We start from the raw sequence: 15,673 nt of genomic DNA, 5'->3' as shown, positions 1-15,673 counted from the left end.
CATTCCTCTGATATCCCCTACAGACTTTTCAAGGTTTTCTTTAAGCACCAACATATTTCCAATAAGTACCTTAGGTATTTTTTTTTCTTCTGCAATGACTGAGGACAGCGAGGAAGACTCAGACACATCACAAAAGGCATTGCTTTTTCTTTTCTATATAAAATGTGTTTGTCAGGAGAGCTGGAGACACTTTTCCTTCAGTCAGGATGCCAGTGGCAATGATGCAGTCAGCAGTTTTTCCCTGACTTTCTAGGATCTATGGCAGACCAAGAAGGAGCCCTATGGGGCAATTCCAAGCAGCAAAGCTATTTTTTGCTAGGTCTGCAAGTTCGGCAGGAAAGGAGAATTGTGTGTGTCAGTAGAAGGCATGGAGGATGCTTTTGCAATCCCTGAAGCAGGATCTTGTTTCTTCACTGTCCTGAAGGGTAATGTTAATCATAATCCTGTACATGTTTGTTCCATATTTTAACTCCGGACCTCTTATTCCAGGATTCTGCCAAAGCCTCTTCTCCATTTTGGGGAAAAAAAGGTTATGTGAGTCTCATTTTGTGTATTAAAACCTGACTGGATCTGAGATGTTAGCAGAGGTGACCTGAAACATTTTTTGGTTGGAAGGCAGACAAGTGATGCTATCTATTGCATAGCTGGCAGAGATGTAGAAATATTGGATGAGTATGTCCTTGAGAAGAAACCATGTCTTCTGTCACCCAAATATAGATGCTGAGTGTTGTTTTAGATAGTGTATCATGCTTGGCTTCTACCTGGTTATCCAGAAATATGTGGGTCACCCGCATGTACTCATGTGTCACATCTTGTGGATGTCACAAGGCTTTAGATGCCTGCTTTGAGGCATCAAGAAAGAAATAACTTCTTGGGCAAAAAGCTTGCTAGAGTGGTGGACCTTTGTTTTTCAGAGGCTGTCTATGGGTATGATACAAGCAGGATATATTAAGTTTCCTCTAAAGGCCAAGTGCTTAAGGGTGGGTTACACAGAGGTGACAAGCCCAAAGACTCAGTGTTCTTTGCCATAAAGCACATGAGCAGAATGAGGTTGTGTAAGTGTTGCACTGGGATGAAATCCTGCTCTGATTCTTCCTACTGCTACTACCTGGTAATATATGACAGGCATAAAGGCAGTGGGAGAGAAGGGAGAATCTCTCATATATCCTTGAAAAAATGCAACTGAGTTAAAACCCAGGTTTCATTTCACACAAGTATAATGTACTTTCCTGTTAAAAATGAAACACAAGATTCTGTGTGTACACTCTACTATCTGTTGTAGGTTCATATCATGTTGTGAGAAAAGCATATTGGTCAAATAGTTGCTGAAATTGAAGGATTAAAAAAAAATCCTAGCAGAACAATATTCTACCATAAAAGAGAATATAGATAAATAGAGAGATATGCACACTAACTGCAATATAACCCCCCTTTTAAAATAAAGAAATCTTGCAAGGATTGAAAGGTGTAAGAAGAAATGTCTCGGGTAACTTTATAAGCACGTAAATCATGAATCTGGATTGCAGGAAAAAGGAAGACTGGTCACACAGAAGTTTCCAAAAGCATGCGCATGAGCAGTGCTTTGTTAACACCTCTCATGTCTGGTATGATAGACCTTATATAGAATCACAGAATCATGGAATTACAGAATGTCAGGGATTGGAAGGGACCTCAGAAGATCATCTAGTCCAATCCTCCTCGCTGGAGCAGGAACACCCAGATGAGGTTACACAGGAAGGTGTCCAGGCGAGTTTTGAATGTCTCCAGAGAAGGAGACTCCACAACCTCCCTGGGCAGCCTGTTCCAGTGTCCGTCACCCTCATTGTGAAGAAGTTTCTTCTCAAATTTAAGTGGAACCTCTTGTGTTCCAGTTTGCACCCATTACCCCTTCTCTTACCATTGGTTGTCACCGAGAAGAGCCTGGCTCCATCCTCGTGACACCCACCCTTTACATATTTATAAACATTAATGAGGTCACCCCTCAGTATCTTCTTCTCCAGGCTCAAGAGCCCTAGCTCCCTCAGCCTTTCCTCACACGGGAGATGCTCCACTCCCTTCATCATCTTTGTGGCCCTGCGCTGGACTCTCTCCAGCAGTTCCCTGTCGTTCTGGAACTGAGGTGCCCAGAACTGGACACAATATTCCAGATGTGGTCTCACCAGGGCAGAGTAGAGGGAGAGGAGAACGTCTCTCTAACCATCCCCCTTCTAATCCACCCCAGGCACCATTGGCCTTCCTGGCCACAAGGGCCCAGTGCTGGCTCATGGTCATCCTGCTGCCCACCAGGACCCCCAGGTCCCTTTCCCCTACACTGCTCTCTAATAGGTCATTCCCCAACCTATACTGGAACCTGGGGTTGTTCCTGCCCAGATGAAAGACTCTACACTTGCCCTTGCTATATTTCATTAAACTTTTCCCCGCCCAACTCTCCAGCCTGTCCAGATCTCGCTGGATGGCAGCACAGCCTCTAGTGTGTCAGCCACTCCTCCCAGCTTGGTGTCATCAGCAAACTTGCTGACAGTGCACTCTATTCCCTCATCCAAGTCACTGATGAATATATTTAATAATATTGGTCCCAGAACCGACCCTTGAGGCACTCCACTAGATACAGGCCTCCAACCAGACTCCGCCCCATTGACCATGACTCTCTGGCTTCTTCCCTTCAGCCAGTTCACAGTCCACCTCACTGCCCGATCGTCCAGACCACACTTCCTCAGTTTAGCAGCGAGGATGTTGTGGGAGACTGTGTCAAATGCTTTACTGAAGTCAAGGTAGACCACATACACCACTTTGCCATCATCTATCCACCTTGTTATGTCCTCATAAAAGGCTATGAGGTTGGTCAAGCATAACTTCCCCTTGATGAAGCCATGCTGACTGCCCCTAATGACCCTTTTATCTTTGATACGCCCTGAGATGGTGTGAGAGTCGGTCCGAAGAACAGTTTCTGCCTGAACATCGCCATCAGGGACTTGGAGAACAGAGTGGACTGAGAGAAAGAACTGGACAATGATTTGGAGAGAGGCCTGAAGCAAGGAGTTGTGTTGTGCAGGTCTCTCCGACCTGGGGGCTACAGGTGCTGTATGGACTCTACCTGCTGCCTGAGCCAAACTTGCCCCCACCACCTGAGAGGAATTGCGTTACAAAGGCCTCTCTGACCCGAGGACAATAATTGCTGTCCAGAAGATGGATTTCCACCTGTCGCTTGAGCCAGACTTGCCCCCCACCTCCTCCCTGTAACAAAGACCAACGAAGAAGAGCATGCGCAGAGGCTCGCCAAGGGTCTTGAGGTCACCCAACGGGCTGGTAAGAGACCCCTGAATCGAGGCGACACAGGCGCAGACGGGCCCTGGCAAGCGAAGCGGGGACTTCTTGGGCCTGTGCAGTTAAGCCTGGATTGCACAATAAAGGCGGAGATTGGCCTCGATCTATGGGAGTGAGGTGGGGTGAAGAAGCATAAAAGACAATTCCTGACGGGACATCATGGAGATCTCCCCACCGGAGGACCCTGAACCACAATGGAGGACCAGAAGGACTCTTGTCACAGGACCCGAGACCAGAGGGACGCCTTTGGAGCTCGTTCGGTGGTAAAGCCAGCCTCATTTCTGCCTTTTCTTTTTACCTTTCCCTTTTCCTCTACTCTCTTTCTATTGCGTGCTGCTTTACGGGTAAATTAATAAAGCAACACTGCTTGATTGAATTATAATCCCTTGGCATTTTGGTTGCCTTAATTTTGCGCCTCGAGATCAAGGTAAACGAACCATCACAAGTCCATCACCGAATGGACCGTGACGTTAAATTGGCATCACGGACAGGATTTTGAGAGACAGAGGGGTGCAGGTAGTGTTTGGTCTGTATCAGGGGAAGGACATTTCGCTCCAGCCGCACCTGGCGCTGCACTGTTATCAGCCTACGCTGTTATCAGTGACAGTTGTTCAGAAAGCAAGGGGAGCGATTCAGATTTCCCGCACACCACACATGCCTTGGCGTAAAGCACTCCAAACTCGAGTTGAGGGCTCTGTCTCTTGAAATCAGACCAAAAGATCTCAAAGCGCAAAAGGGGTGCTGTTCTCATGGTGATGAGAATTGTCTGCTAGGGATAGTGGAGGGGCAATTTTGTGGTTTTTGTGTAACTAAGTTGAGCCTTCCCATAGCAGATTTTTGGCCTCTTCAACCACTCGGGAAAGAGAAGGGTGACGCAGCAGTTGCTGTAGCTTTGTGTAACTAAGTTGTGCCTTCCTGTAGTGGGTGTGTTCCCTTCGTAATAAGAATGACTGAAAGGGCTGATAGTCAAGATTCTTGTTTAGTAAAAGATCGGGACTCGCTCTACACGCTTTTAGCAAAGTATGGAGCTCGACCCTCCATACCCGGAGAAGACTGGGCTCGTGATAATTGGGCTAATTTACAGAGTGTAGTGGACCGACTGATTTCTTTACAGACCAAGTCTAAGTTCAGATCAGAAAGGAATAAAGCTGTTGTGTGTGCTGTACTTGGAGCTAGTCTCGTAGCAGCCATCGAAGATCGCTTTAGGCGACCGAGTAATGAGAGTAAAATTATGGAATCCTTTGAAAATCTGGTGCAAGTTTTGCAAAAAACTACCTCCAGTTTAGAGCAACAATTAGAAAATTGTTTTGAACAATTAGAAGAAGAGAGGGAAGAAAACCGCTCATTAAAAGCTACTCTAAAAGAGGAGTGTTTAAAAAACACAAGAGTGCTGCAGGAGCGGGAGCTGGAGGAGAAAAGTATCCGACAAGTAGCTCAAATGTACCCTCTGAAAGAATTAGAGATGAGAAAATGTCATGAAGAATATCCACACATAAGACCCTTGGTGAAAACAGAATATTTTTATGCAAATGAGGAGGATACTGACCCTCACATTACAATGAGGCAAACTCCTTACACTGCTACTGAACTAGCTAAACTAAAAAAGGAGTATAGTCATCTCCCTAAAGAATCTGAAACAGAGTACGTATGGCACGTATCTCTTACCTGGGGAGGACCAAATTCAATTAACTGAGCGAGAAGCAAACGGTTACTGGGGGCACGGAGTTTTCTTAACAACTGGTGATAGACGTGCTCCATGGTCCCTAACCCAGCGAGCTGCTTATTGGGCTGGAGGGTTAAACCCCCTAGATAGGGGAGAACCCCTAGCAATCACTGGCACACCTGATCAATCGCTAGAAAGTGTACACAAAGCAGCTTGCTTACAAATGATACATGAAAGAAAATTGATTCTCGAATGTGAATCCCCGATGATGTTGCCAGTTAATCCAGACATGATGACTCCTTTAATAAGGGGACTCCCAGAATCACTTAAACCTACTGGGATTAACCTTCAAAGAACAATTGCACTGATCAATCCAGTGGATAGGTTAGAAAGTGTAATTAGAACCCAAAATAACAGGAGTGGGGACCAAAGGGATGGAGCTAATACCAGCATTAACTCCCCCTTTACCCCTGCCCTGACTTCCCCAAACCAACCAAATACCAAAAAGGTGTGGACATGGGGAGAAGTGGCACAAGAACTGACTGATTATAACAGGAAATATGGTCCTGTAAAAATCCTAGAAGAAAAGTCAAGAGGAATCTGTCAGATTGAAGTTAAAAATCCACCCCTCCCTACCGATATTCCTGTTGCCGCTTCAAGAAAGGAGCGCCCGTACATTAAAACAGGAAAGGGAGAACAGCCAAAAATCCGACAAAAATGATGGCTTTTAGGGATTAAAAAGGGAGTTCCCAGAGATATAATGGAAGGCTTACCTCTTGACAAGCTGAGTAAACTTTTAGCAAAGTGGCATAATCCAAAGGAACATAATCCAAAGGAACATTTGCCGAGTGTGAAGGAAGTCTTACCCGTTATACCTTCAGCTCCCTCCCCCACCGAAGTTGAAAGTCTCTCCCAGAAACAGGAAAACTAGAACATCCATTCTCTTGTAGTGGGCGGGGGAATGGAGGATGGATTTATATCCGACAGCTCACACACACAAAAAGGGCCCATCCCATTCATCAGTGGGCCTACATTACCTCTGGTGTTAGTTTTATCTGCCATGTATTTGGAGAAATTCCTTCTGTTGTACTTGATCCCTCTTGCAAGGTTTAACTCTAAGGAGGCCTTAGCTTTCCTAGTTGCCTCCTTACATCCTCTGACAACAGCGTTATATTCTTCCCAAGTGGCCAGCCCCTCCTTCCATGATTTGTAAACCCTCCTCTTCCACTTGAGCTTACACAGCAGTTCCCTGTTCAACCACGCAGGTCTCCTGGCTCCCTTCCTTGACTTCCTATGTGTCGTGCTCTGATCTTGAGCTTGGAAGAAGCAGTCCCTGAATGCTAACCAACTATCTTGGGCCCCTTTACCTTCAAGCAGCCTTGCCCATGGGGTTTCCCCCAGTAATTGTTTGAACAGGCCAAAGTTTGCCCTGCTGAAGTCCAGGGTTGCAATTCTGCTTGGTGTTCTGTTCCTGCCACACGAGATCCTGAACTCCACCATCTCATGGTCACTGCAACCAAGGCAGCCCTCCACCTTTACTGCTTCAACCAGACCCTCCTTGTTAGTGAGGACGAGATCCAGGAGCGCGCCTCTCCTAGTCGGCTCCTCCACCATTTGCATCAGAAAGTTATCGTCAATGCACTGGAGGAACCTCCTAGACTGAGGCTGGCTGGCTGAGTAGTCCTTCCAGCAAACATCAGGGAAGTTAAAATCCCCCACGACAACCAGAGCCTGTGACTGTGAGGCCGCTCTCAGCTGCCCGTAGAAGGCCTTGTCAACTTCCTCACCCTGATCTGGTGGCCTGTAATAGACACCCAAAACAGTGTCACCCATGCCAGCCTGCCCCTTAATTCTCACCCACAGACTCTCAACTCGCTCCTCATCCGCCCCTGTTCTGCTGCTCTCTGAGAATGATGGCTAGAAAAATTGTTTAGTGAATTGTGCTGACAAGTGACGTGAGTAGAGGAAAAAAGATCTTAAGGAAATATAAATGACTTCTGACAATTTAAGTATGTCATGATAGAAATTACACGGAAATCCTATTGCAGTCTTTCTACACTTAAAGGGTGCTTATGAAAAAATTCAAAGACACTTTTACTAGGTCCTGTAGTGACAGGGCAAGGGTAATGGTTTTAAACTGAAAAAGGGTAGATTTAGATTAGACATAAGGAAGAAGTTGTTTATGATGAGCATGATGAGACACTGGAACAGGCTGCCCAGAGAAGTTGTGGATGCCCCTCACTGGCAGTGCTCAAGGTCAGGTTGGACAAGGCTTTGAGCAACCTGATCTAGCTGAAGATGTCCCTGCCCATGGCAGGGAAGTTGGAATTAGACGATCTTGAAAGGTCCCTTCCAACCCGAATCTTTCCATGATTCTACGAAACTGTTTCTATAGCTTTGCAAAGTTAAAAAAATGTAAACCGCTATTCTCAAGCTGTCAGATCTCTGTTTAGGGTTGTAGTGAAACAGGATGATTTTTGGAAGTGCCAGGTTTCCAAATAGGGAGAACACTTCTCAAACAATCAGGGCACATTTAGATTTCCATTTGATGGTTAAGGCTGGTAATTATACTTAAAGCAATACTGCTTAGCAACCTCCACTGTAACCTGTGTATTTAGGCTTTACAAACATAAACAAGATATAGTTTTTCACTCTCATATATTGTTTCCTCCATTGTGAACTCACGTGCATTTGTGTGATATTATGCAAAAATAATTACAGATTAAATCTGAAATGAAAGACTTCTCCAATCTCCATATGCTTCCAGTATAGTAAAAAAACTCAGAATGATTTCTGCACCCAGAAATTAAAAAACAGCTGAGAGTGGCCAGATTTGAGATCTGTCCTTTGATTTACCTATGAAAATATTTCTTAAAAGCCTCTGAAAAAGCTATATATGTATGTGACAGATTATTACCATTATTTGTGTCCTGTAAAAGGCTCCAAGGTATCAGATGTTGTAGGGAAAAAAAAGGACAGAAGTGTTGTCATCATCACTTAAAGGATGATTCATGTTACTGCTGAGATAAGAACTAACTGATGAGCTGATGGGTACAAGTGGCAAACACATACCTACAAAATGACAGAGCAACAAAGTGATCTGGCTTGTTAATGTGATCTTATAATTCAAAACCCCCCATGTTTTCAAAAGCTTAATATGTTTTTCTGGCACCACAGATAAAGAGTATTAAGGAGCACTGGAGAAAATAATGACATAGCTTTTTTCTCTCAGGTAGGCATAAAGAAATTCGTACCTGAAGGCGTGGATGGACTTCTCAGGAGGCAAAGGAGGCTACAGCCATAGTCTGACAGAGTAACTGTGTCTGCTCATAGTACCAGGCAATGGACCAGGTGGGGATGTGGCATGTCTGGTCTCTGAAAGCTCCAACATCTAGATGTTTCATGAGATATTAAAGATAGAATCAGTGGAAAGAGAGAGAAAATGGGTGAAATGGCTGAAATAACAGGCATTGAAATCTTCTTTACAGTAACAGCCTTATTATATATGAGTAGTCTGTTTCTGCATTTCTTGTGGCTATTAAATATATCACAGTCATTAACCTGAGTGTTCTAGGGATAGCCTAAGAATTTTATCTTTGTGGAGATGTGGGAGGCTGTATCCTTTCAGAAGGCAGAATCTGAAAGACTTAAGTATCAAAAGGAACACTTCAGAAGACAAACCTTAAAATACTCCTGGATATTACTAGTCATGTTATTTCTAAAGGAAAACCTGCATGGCAGCCTGGAAAACATGCTCATTTTTCTTGTTGGCTTTAATGAAATTGCAACTTTTGTAAGATTCTCTCAAAGTTAAAAGCAAGAAAGGGGTTGATCTCCAGTGATCAAACTGAGCTTTGAAATAACAGCCTTCAAATAAAGATTAAAGGCTATTCGAGGTAATTACTTGTAGTAAGTTTCATAAAGTAGGGATTAATGACTAGTGAAAAGACATAATGGGCAATAAAATATATTGAAGCAACAGACTAAGACTAACAATGTCTCTGTATTGAAGAAGACACATGTGCAATGGAACTAGTGGGAAAATAAGTCAGGTTTAAAACTGGTAAAGAACCAGAATATCAGAAAAGAGACACCAATTTTCTACTCCTTTAATCATTTTTGTCCAACAGGTGATGCAATTAACTTGATAAAAAAAGTGCTGAGTACCAGTAGTAGAACCATACTCACATTACAACGATGCTGTTTAAATGACAGTTGAAGTCAGGCCTTTCCAGACACTGAGGTTGTTCATAATTCTGGTTTCTCTGCCAACTTGTCCTGCTCTTGTATCTTTCTCCTTTACCTTCATCTCTCACAGAGAAGTGTGATAATCTCTGACACTTGCTGGCACCCGCAGTTTGGTTTCAAATACCAGTTTCCTGTCCTAAGGAGATGCAATAGAGGGGTTTGGTGTCACTAGAGGGCATTCTTTGGCCCACCAACCCCGAAGGTTATTTGAAGCATACCTGCTGTCCAAGCACAGCACCAACACTTTAATAACAGTAAAATAAGGAAATGCAGTGCTGCGGTGGGTTTAGGAATGGATTGCCACCTCTGTCAAGGGAAACCTAAAATATCAGTGACTTATGAATCAGACTGAGCTTTTCAGTCAATCAATTTCTATATCAAAATTTGCCTTCCATCTGCTGCTAGGAAAGGCGTCCAATATGAGAAGTGAGATCTATGAAATCCACAGTGTTACTGCTATCAGATAGTAACAGGGCAAAACTAAACTGTGGCCTCCTCATTTGCACCTCCAAGATCTTTCCTGAGAGGGAAGGCTCCTGGGCTTGTTATAAATAAGGTTTTATAGATATATGCTATACCGAATTAATCTTCTGCAGAGAAACTCAAACAGACTTTGTGTGTCACCCTGAGAAATCTGGTTGTCAGGCTGTAGGTCACTGATTCACTCTTCTCATTTCTCTGGCTGCATGAAACCTTTCAATAAATTACAATTAATGCTGGTAGTGAGAGAAGTAATCTCAAAAAATCTGGATGTATATTGTTTTGGGTAGGCTTGATGCTCATGCAAAAGATGGAGGTTTTTCTTTGTGAGAGACCAAACCTTTTAATAGTTGTGTAAGTCACAAGAGAACAAGTTTCCTGGTACTGGTGATATTCTGTATCATGGTAGTCAAGAGTTTAGTGTAAACCTTAGGGAAAAATATCTTTCAGGTTACCCTCTGACACTTGCTTAGCTCAATAAATTTCAGTGTTCCAGTTAGCTGCAGCACCTTTAGGAGAAAATTAAAAGTGTGAGGAGCAGTATGGCTCCTGGAATTCATAAAGGAATTACAAGTTTCCTTTGCTATAGTCCCTAAGTCCTACCAACCCTGAAAACAATAATCTGCACATAATAACTAACTTCAGAAAATTCTTTCTCCCAGGAAATTATATATAACAAATATATGTTTTATATATATCTATGTCCTGCATGGCAGCATTCACTGAGTTAATGACTGCACTTCATTCTTATTGCACAGTCAGGAGGGTATCTATAAATACCCAACACCTACAGCTGTGTTGAGCAACCTTGACTGGGCACACAGTTCTCACTCTTGTTCTATGCCACAGATCTGTTTCAGTATGAGATTTACTGTGGTTTATATCTGCTTTTCCACATAAATTTTTAAAATAAGTGCTTCTAATCCTTTCTTCCTAGGAAGACCAGCAGATGCTTTTGCTCTGTCACTGCTGTGCAAAAGCTTTATGGAGGTATGAATACAAGGAGATAAAATTCATTCTGGTATTTCACTCCTAGTGGCAGTTTTGTTAATGGCTTCAGTAATTTTGACCACAGGATGGCAGTGAGAATTACGACCCAGTACCTTTTTGTTAATGCATAGAATAAAGCAGTGGTACCACTGATGCTGCTGAGAAAGAAACTCACAGCACACACCAGCTGCCACCATCAAAACTAAACCACTCCTACTACTCAGCACTGACCCCAACACAGCCTCCTTTTTCTTGTTGTTTCTAGTTTAGATTATCCTCTCACTGCTTCACAGTTCTTTGTCTTTTTGTTGTTATGTCATTATTCTCCATTAACTTGTTTTCATGCTCAGTGGTCAAGAAACTGGCCTTCTTTAAAGCTCATCCTGGTGTGTTGTCCCTCTTATTTATTTCTCATCAATACTTACTGAGAAGCACCTGTTCCTGTCTTGATAATCTATTTTTCAGATAAACATAGAAAACAAACTCTGCAGTGAGGGCTTATGCTTCTTTGGAACAGATTTTTCTTCAGGTGATGAAGCCCTTTTGGGAGTAGAACAGCCAGACTATGATTTTCTTTCTCATACATGCATGTGGCCACTTTGCCTCTTAGACTGAGCATTCAGAGAATAAAGAGGTCTTCTCTACCACCCATTTCTTCAACTAAGTAGCTGGGTAGCAAACATCATTTTCTCCAGCCCTCTGTGCAGTCCAAGCTGATGTGACAAACTCTGAGGTGCTCCTGGTGGTAACTGCTACCAGTCCCTGGCATGGAAATCCATCCCAAAGAGCTTTTGGGCAGCACAGCTGGAGAGAGAACTTCTCCTTCTCCACTGAGAATGTGCGATCAGGTCGCAGGTGTCTCCGTGCAAATGCACAGGTGCACTTCAGCTGTTAAAAATCAGTGTAGAAGAGATGATGTAAAAGAATGGGAAGCAAATATGGGCAAGAAACTTGGAAGTCAGTGATGTGGGAACAGGAGAGGTTGGACTCTTTTTTCACATAGTCATGTGGAACTTTAACATGTTTAGCCATGTTAAAGTTTGCTTAGCTGCTGATGAACAAGATTTCCATGTTTTTAAATATTATGCTTTTTATTTCATTCCCCCAACATTTCTGCAATTCATTTTCTCTCTGACTTGCTTTACTAATAGTCCTTAGTGACTGCTTTGCCTCAGCAGATGTTTTATAAAAAACCTTTAGCATAAATTTCACCACTGTGCAATGAAAATAAGACTATTTTTTTTCTAAGTTGCTTTTCTCTCTCATGTGTCACCAAAATGGCACTTTGGTTTTTCTGTTCAGTCACCATCAAACTTCAGCTTAATGCTCTATTGCCCACAAGACCCGTTATAGAGGAGACAAAGTGATTCAAGTCATTAAAGGAGGAAAAAATACAACATTTCAATAAAAATGAGTGATATAAAGAGTGTAACTAGATCATCTCAATTTCTTCTCTCCCTCAGTCTCCCATTGTAACACATGTATGCAATTACAGCATCTGTTATCGTGATGGCCTGGAATGTTATACTAATGTCAGTTATGTGATTTTGCAAACTTAATGGCATTTAATAATTGGGACTCAAAGGACACTATTAAAATTGAGTGTAAATGAAAACTCTTCTAAAAATTGCTAAATGATAGGCAAGGGATAACACATGAAATTTACTTTTGTTCTATTAAAAGTTTAGTAGACTGTTTTGGTTTGAACACAAAAAGTCCTGAACATTTTTCATCCTCAGGAGCTTCTACATCAGAAGATTAAACTGTTACAAATTAAAGTGCTTCAGCTAAGAAATAATCTCTTATCCGAACTCCATCCACTTGATTTCACCCACAAGAGTAAACAGTTTCTTATTTTCCATGATATTAAAGATATGCAAATTTGTTTTCCTGAGTGAGATAGTTAATTTCATTTATAATTTGAGGCAGAGCCTGCTAAGTTATGTATTTAAAAATTAGCCACTAGAAAAGATAAGTAGGAGGAACATTCTCCTTGAATTGAGTTTGGTACAAATGGAACATAATAGAACAAAACTTTAACAATGCATCTTTGGATACACTGATAACTAGTTTTTATTACTTCACAGGCTATTCTGCTGTAACATTTGCAGCACCATCCTCATTAGAACAGCATGACTTCATATGCTTCTTGGTATTTAGCAGCTGTGTTGTATAAGATCTGCCATCCTAGGTAACTACAAAAACGTTTTTAGGAAATGTCAGATGAGTAGGAGGCAATGGAAGAAAAGATATGTTTGTGTTTGTATGAACAAATTTTCATTTCTTTCAAATAGTATGATTAATAAAAAGAATCTTAGTGAAGCTTTGTGATAATACCTTGCATGAACACATGCTTGTCTTGCAGCCTCAGCACAATAAACCTGAAAAGACATCTGGAAAACAGAAAAATGAACAAACCATTGTTTCAGGAATCCAGTTTTGTTTATTTGTTTTGTTGTGGTTTTGTTTGTTTGTTTGTTTCCTGAATTAAGAACATTTTCCTCAAGGATAAGGGAAAGAAAGACAAGGCTGTTGAGGCAGAAAATAGCTGAGCTCAATACACTTCCTTAATTTTTGGTGTTGCCCATGTTATGACAGAGAAATAGTGAGAAAGCAAAGATTAAGTGGTTTGTTTCAGATAAATTAGGGTGAGTGCCATAGGGTGTAAAAAGGCTTTTGCATATCAAATTGTTATGTGATAAAGCCAAGGCCCAGGTCTGCTGCAAAGCAGACTGTCTTTTCTAATTTTCACTGTGTTAAGGTTTCTGACCTTTTTTTACTTGTCAGGTTCATGTCTGTTAACTCCTACAAAGAGGAATGCTTTGATTACGACTGAGAGAGTTGCAAAAACTGCCGCATTGGCAATGTGATGTTTAGATGGCACGCAGTGTGTCTATGAATCCCAGCCTGTCCCTTCTAGGTCTGCTGTTGCTCCCACTGAAATCTATTTGACATTATTTTGATTGATTTGTGATGAAACACAGCAACAATTTCCTTGATTGTTAAGGTTAGACTATAGGTCAAAAGGGAACTAGCACTTTGCAGGGCTGAGCCACAGTTGTGATTCTGTAAAGCCTGAATTCTGTTAATGATATTGGCATTTACAAACTCATTGCTCAGTTTTCGAGTCTGCCCTGCCTTGAAGTTAAAAATATCAGGGCAAACACAAGCTGGAATTATTCATAACAATGATGTTTAGCTGCTGGTAATTTGCTGAAAGGATGCAGGACACCTGTGTATTTGCAATGCAGAAGATTTTGTGATTTTTGTTTTTTTTGTTTTTTATTTTTTCTTTTAATAAAAAAATCAGAGGTTGCCAGCAAAATGTATGGCAATGAGGTAAGGATCAGCTTCCAGCTGTTAGAGAGAACCGCAACGTCTCAAATTTTCTTTGCATTTTGCTGTTTGTCAGTATGAGTGAAGTAATGGTTGTAATCGACAGCTTAACAGAGGTAGAAATGGTGAAAAAATGTACTCCCAAACTTATAATCAAATCAGTGATGTATTGCCCTTTTTATGGTGATTGCAGTGGGATTTGTCAGGGCCATAACAGCACAGGTAAGCAAGACTTGCTTACAAGAGACTCACAGTCATTAATAAATGAGATAACTGGGAGAAATGTAGATTTGAATGTTCACCTGGGGAAATTAGTGCCAGGTTTCTTAGATATAGAGAAGTACATTTAAAATAAAACAACAGATATCAACAACATGAAAGAAGCAATTTTGTTTTTCCTACTTCAGTCTCAGTGGATCATTATTAATGGTCTCAGTTGGAACACTCATCCTTCTCCATTAAAATGTTATTTAGTGACCACATCTACAGAGACACCTGAATTTAAAGCCTCTCTAAGGTGTGACATGGACCATTGTGTCTCAGCTTTCCAGGCAGTGACTGGGGAAGATTTTGTGCCAACCATGGCTCAGTATATATTGAGACTGTCAAGACACGCAGTAGCAAATGCTCACTAAGCAACTGCTGACCACCAATATTGACTTCTTATAGTCTCCAAGCGCAGAAAAGAGGTTCACTCAACTCTTCAGGTGCTGTTGAAAGGACCACAGCAGCATCCTATGAAGCTTTGCCTTCCGTATGCTTACTAGTTTGCTTCAGAATGAAAAGCTGTTATGAAAGATAAAAAAGGGAAAACTGGAGTTTTCCAGAGCTTGGCTTTGAGTGCCTGTGAGATGACACACAGTACTGCATGAAGCTATGACTGTGAGAGCCAAGTACATAGCAAATCACCGTCTGCAGAGATGAGGAAAGAGGCTACGGTAGAGTGATGTTTTCTGTGGAATTCAGCACACCATTTATAATATTCATGGCCACAGCTTTTTTTCCTTATACTTCTGCTGAGATCTCGGAAGAGGCTAATTTGCAGTTTCATGAATCTGGGTATCATGCTTTCTTTCCTCCGCACAAGTGTATCTCCTGGTTAGCATGTCACAACGAGTTAGAACAGAGGCCACACAGTCAGTGATGTATTTGTCATAGACAAACCTTTCAATCTGCTTTTTCATGTTCTTGCAGACAAAGTAGGCCCAATAAGTATGGCATTATTCAATGAAGTATTAAAACAAAAAGATGAATTTGCAGTTAGATATATAATGCAAATGTGCAGGCTCAGACACACATACACTGAAATACATTTACTGGCCTGTGTGTCTATGGCAAAGAACTCATCCGACTATGCAGACCTTTTTTTTTCTTTTTACTATAGGCATCTGATGTTAACAGTAAAAACATTCTCTATGATTTAGTTCTAAAATTTTTAGCAGGCTCCCAGATATATAATTTGGCATCTCTGGAACAGACCTGATTTTCAGGAGCTGTAGGTTGACCTGTGCTCCTGTGCTTTTCTAGTTTTTCAAGGAATGAGACATGGTAGAAATATAAAGACTATGCTGATGTACATCTCATACTGATTTAGGAACTTCACGTAGATATATTTAGCACAAGATACTTTTA

General features: G+C 41.7%; 1 protein-coding gene across 1 annotated transcript; it reads left to right on the top strand.

Moving 5' to 3' along the window:
* The first annotated feature begins 4,270 nt into the window (after nucleotides 1-4,270).
* LOC136002133 (uncharacterized) lies at nucleotides 4,271-5,918 on the top strand. Its single transcript, XM_065656967.1, is given in 2 exon segments — nucleotides 4,271-4,990; nucleotides 4,992-5,918. Coding segments are annotated over 2 exon segments (1,647 nt in total).
* Nucleotides 5,919-15,673: the final 9,755 nt, after the last annotated feature.

Source organism: Caloenas nicobarica, chromosome Z (genome assembly GCF_036013445.1).
Source record: "Caloenas nicobarica isolate bCalNic1 chromosome Z, bCalNic1.hap1, whole genome shotgun sequence".
Classification (NCBI taxonomy): Eukaryota; Metazoa; Chordata; class Aves; order Columbiformes; family Columbidae; genus Caloenas; species Caloenas nicobarica.
Note: the sequence above shows the minus strand (reverse complement) of the source record. Positions and strands in the feature narration are given on the sequence as shown.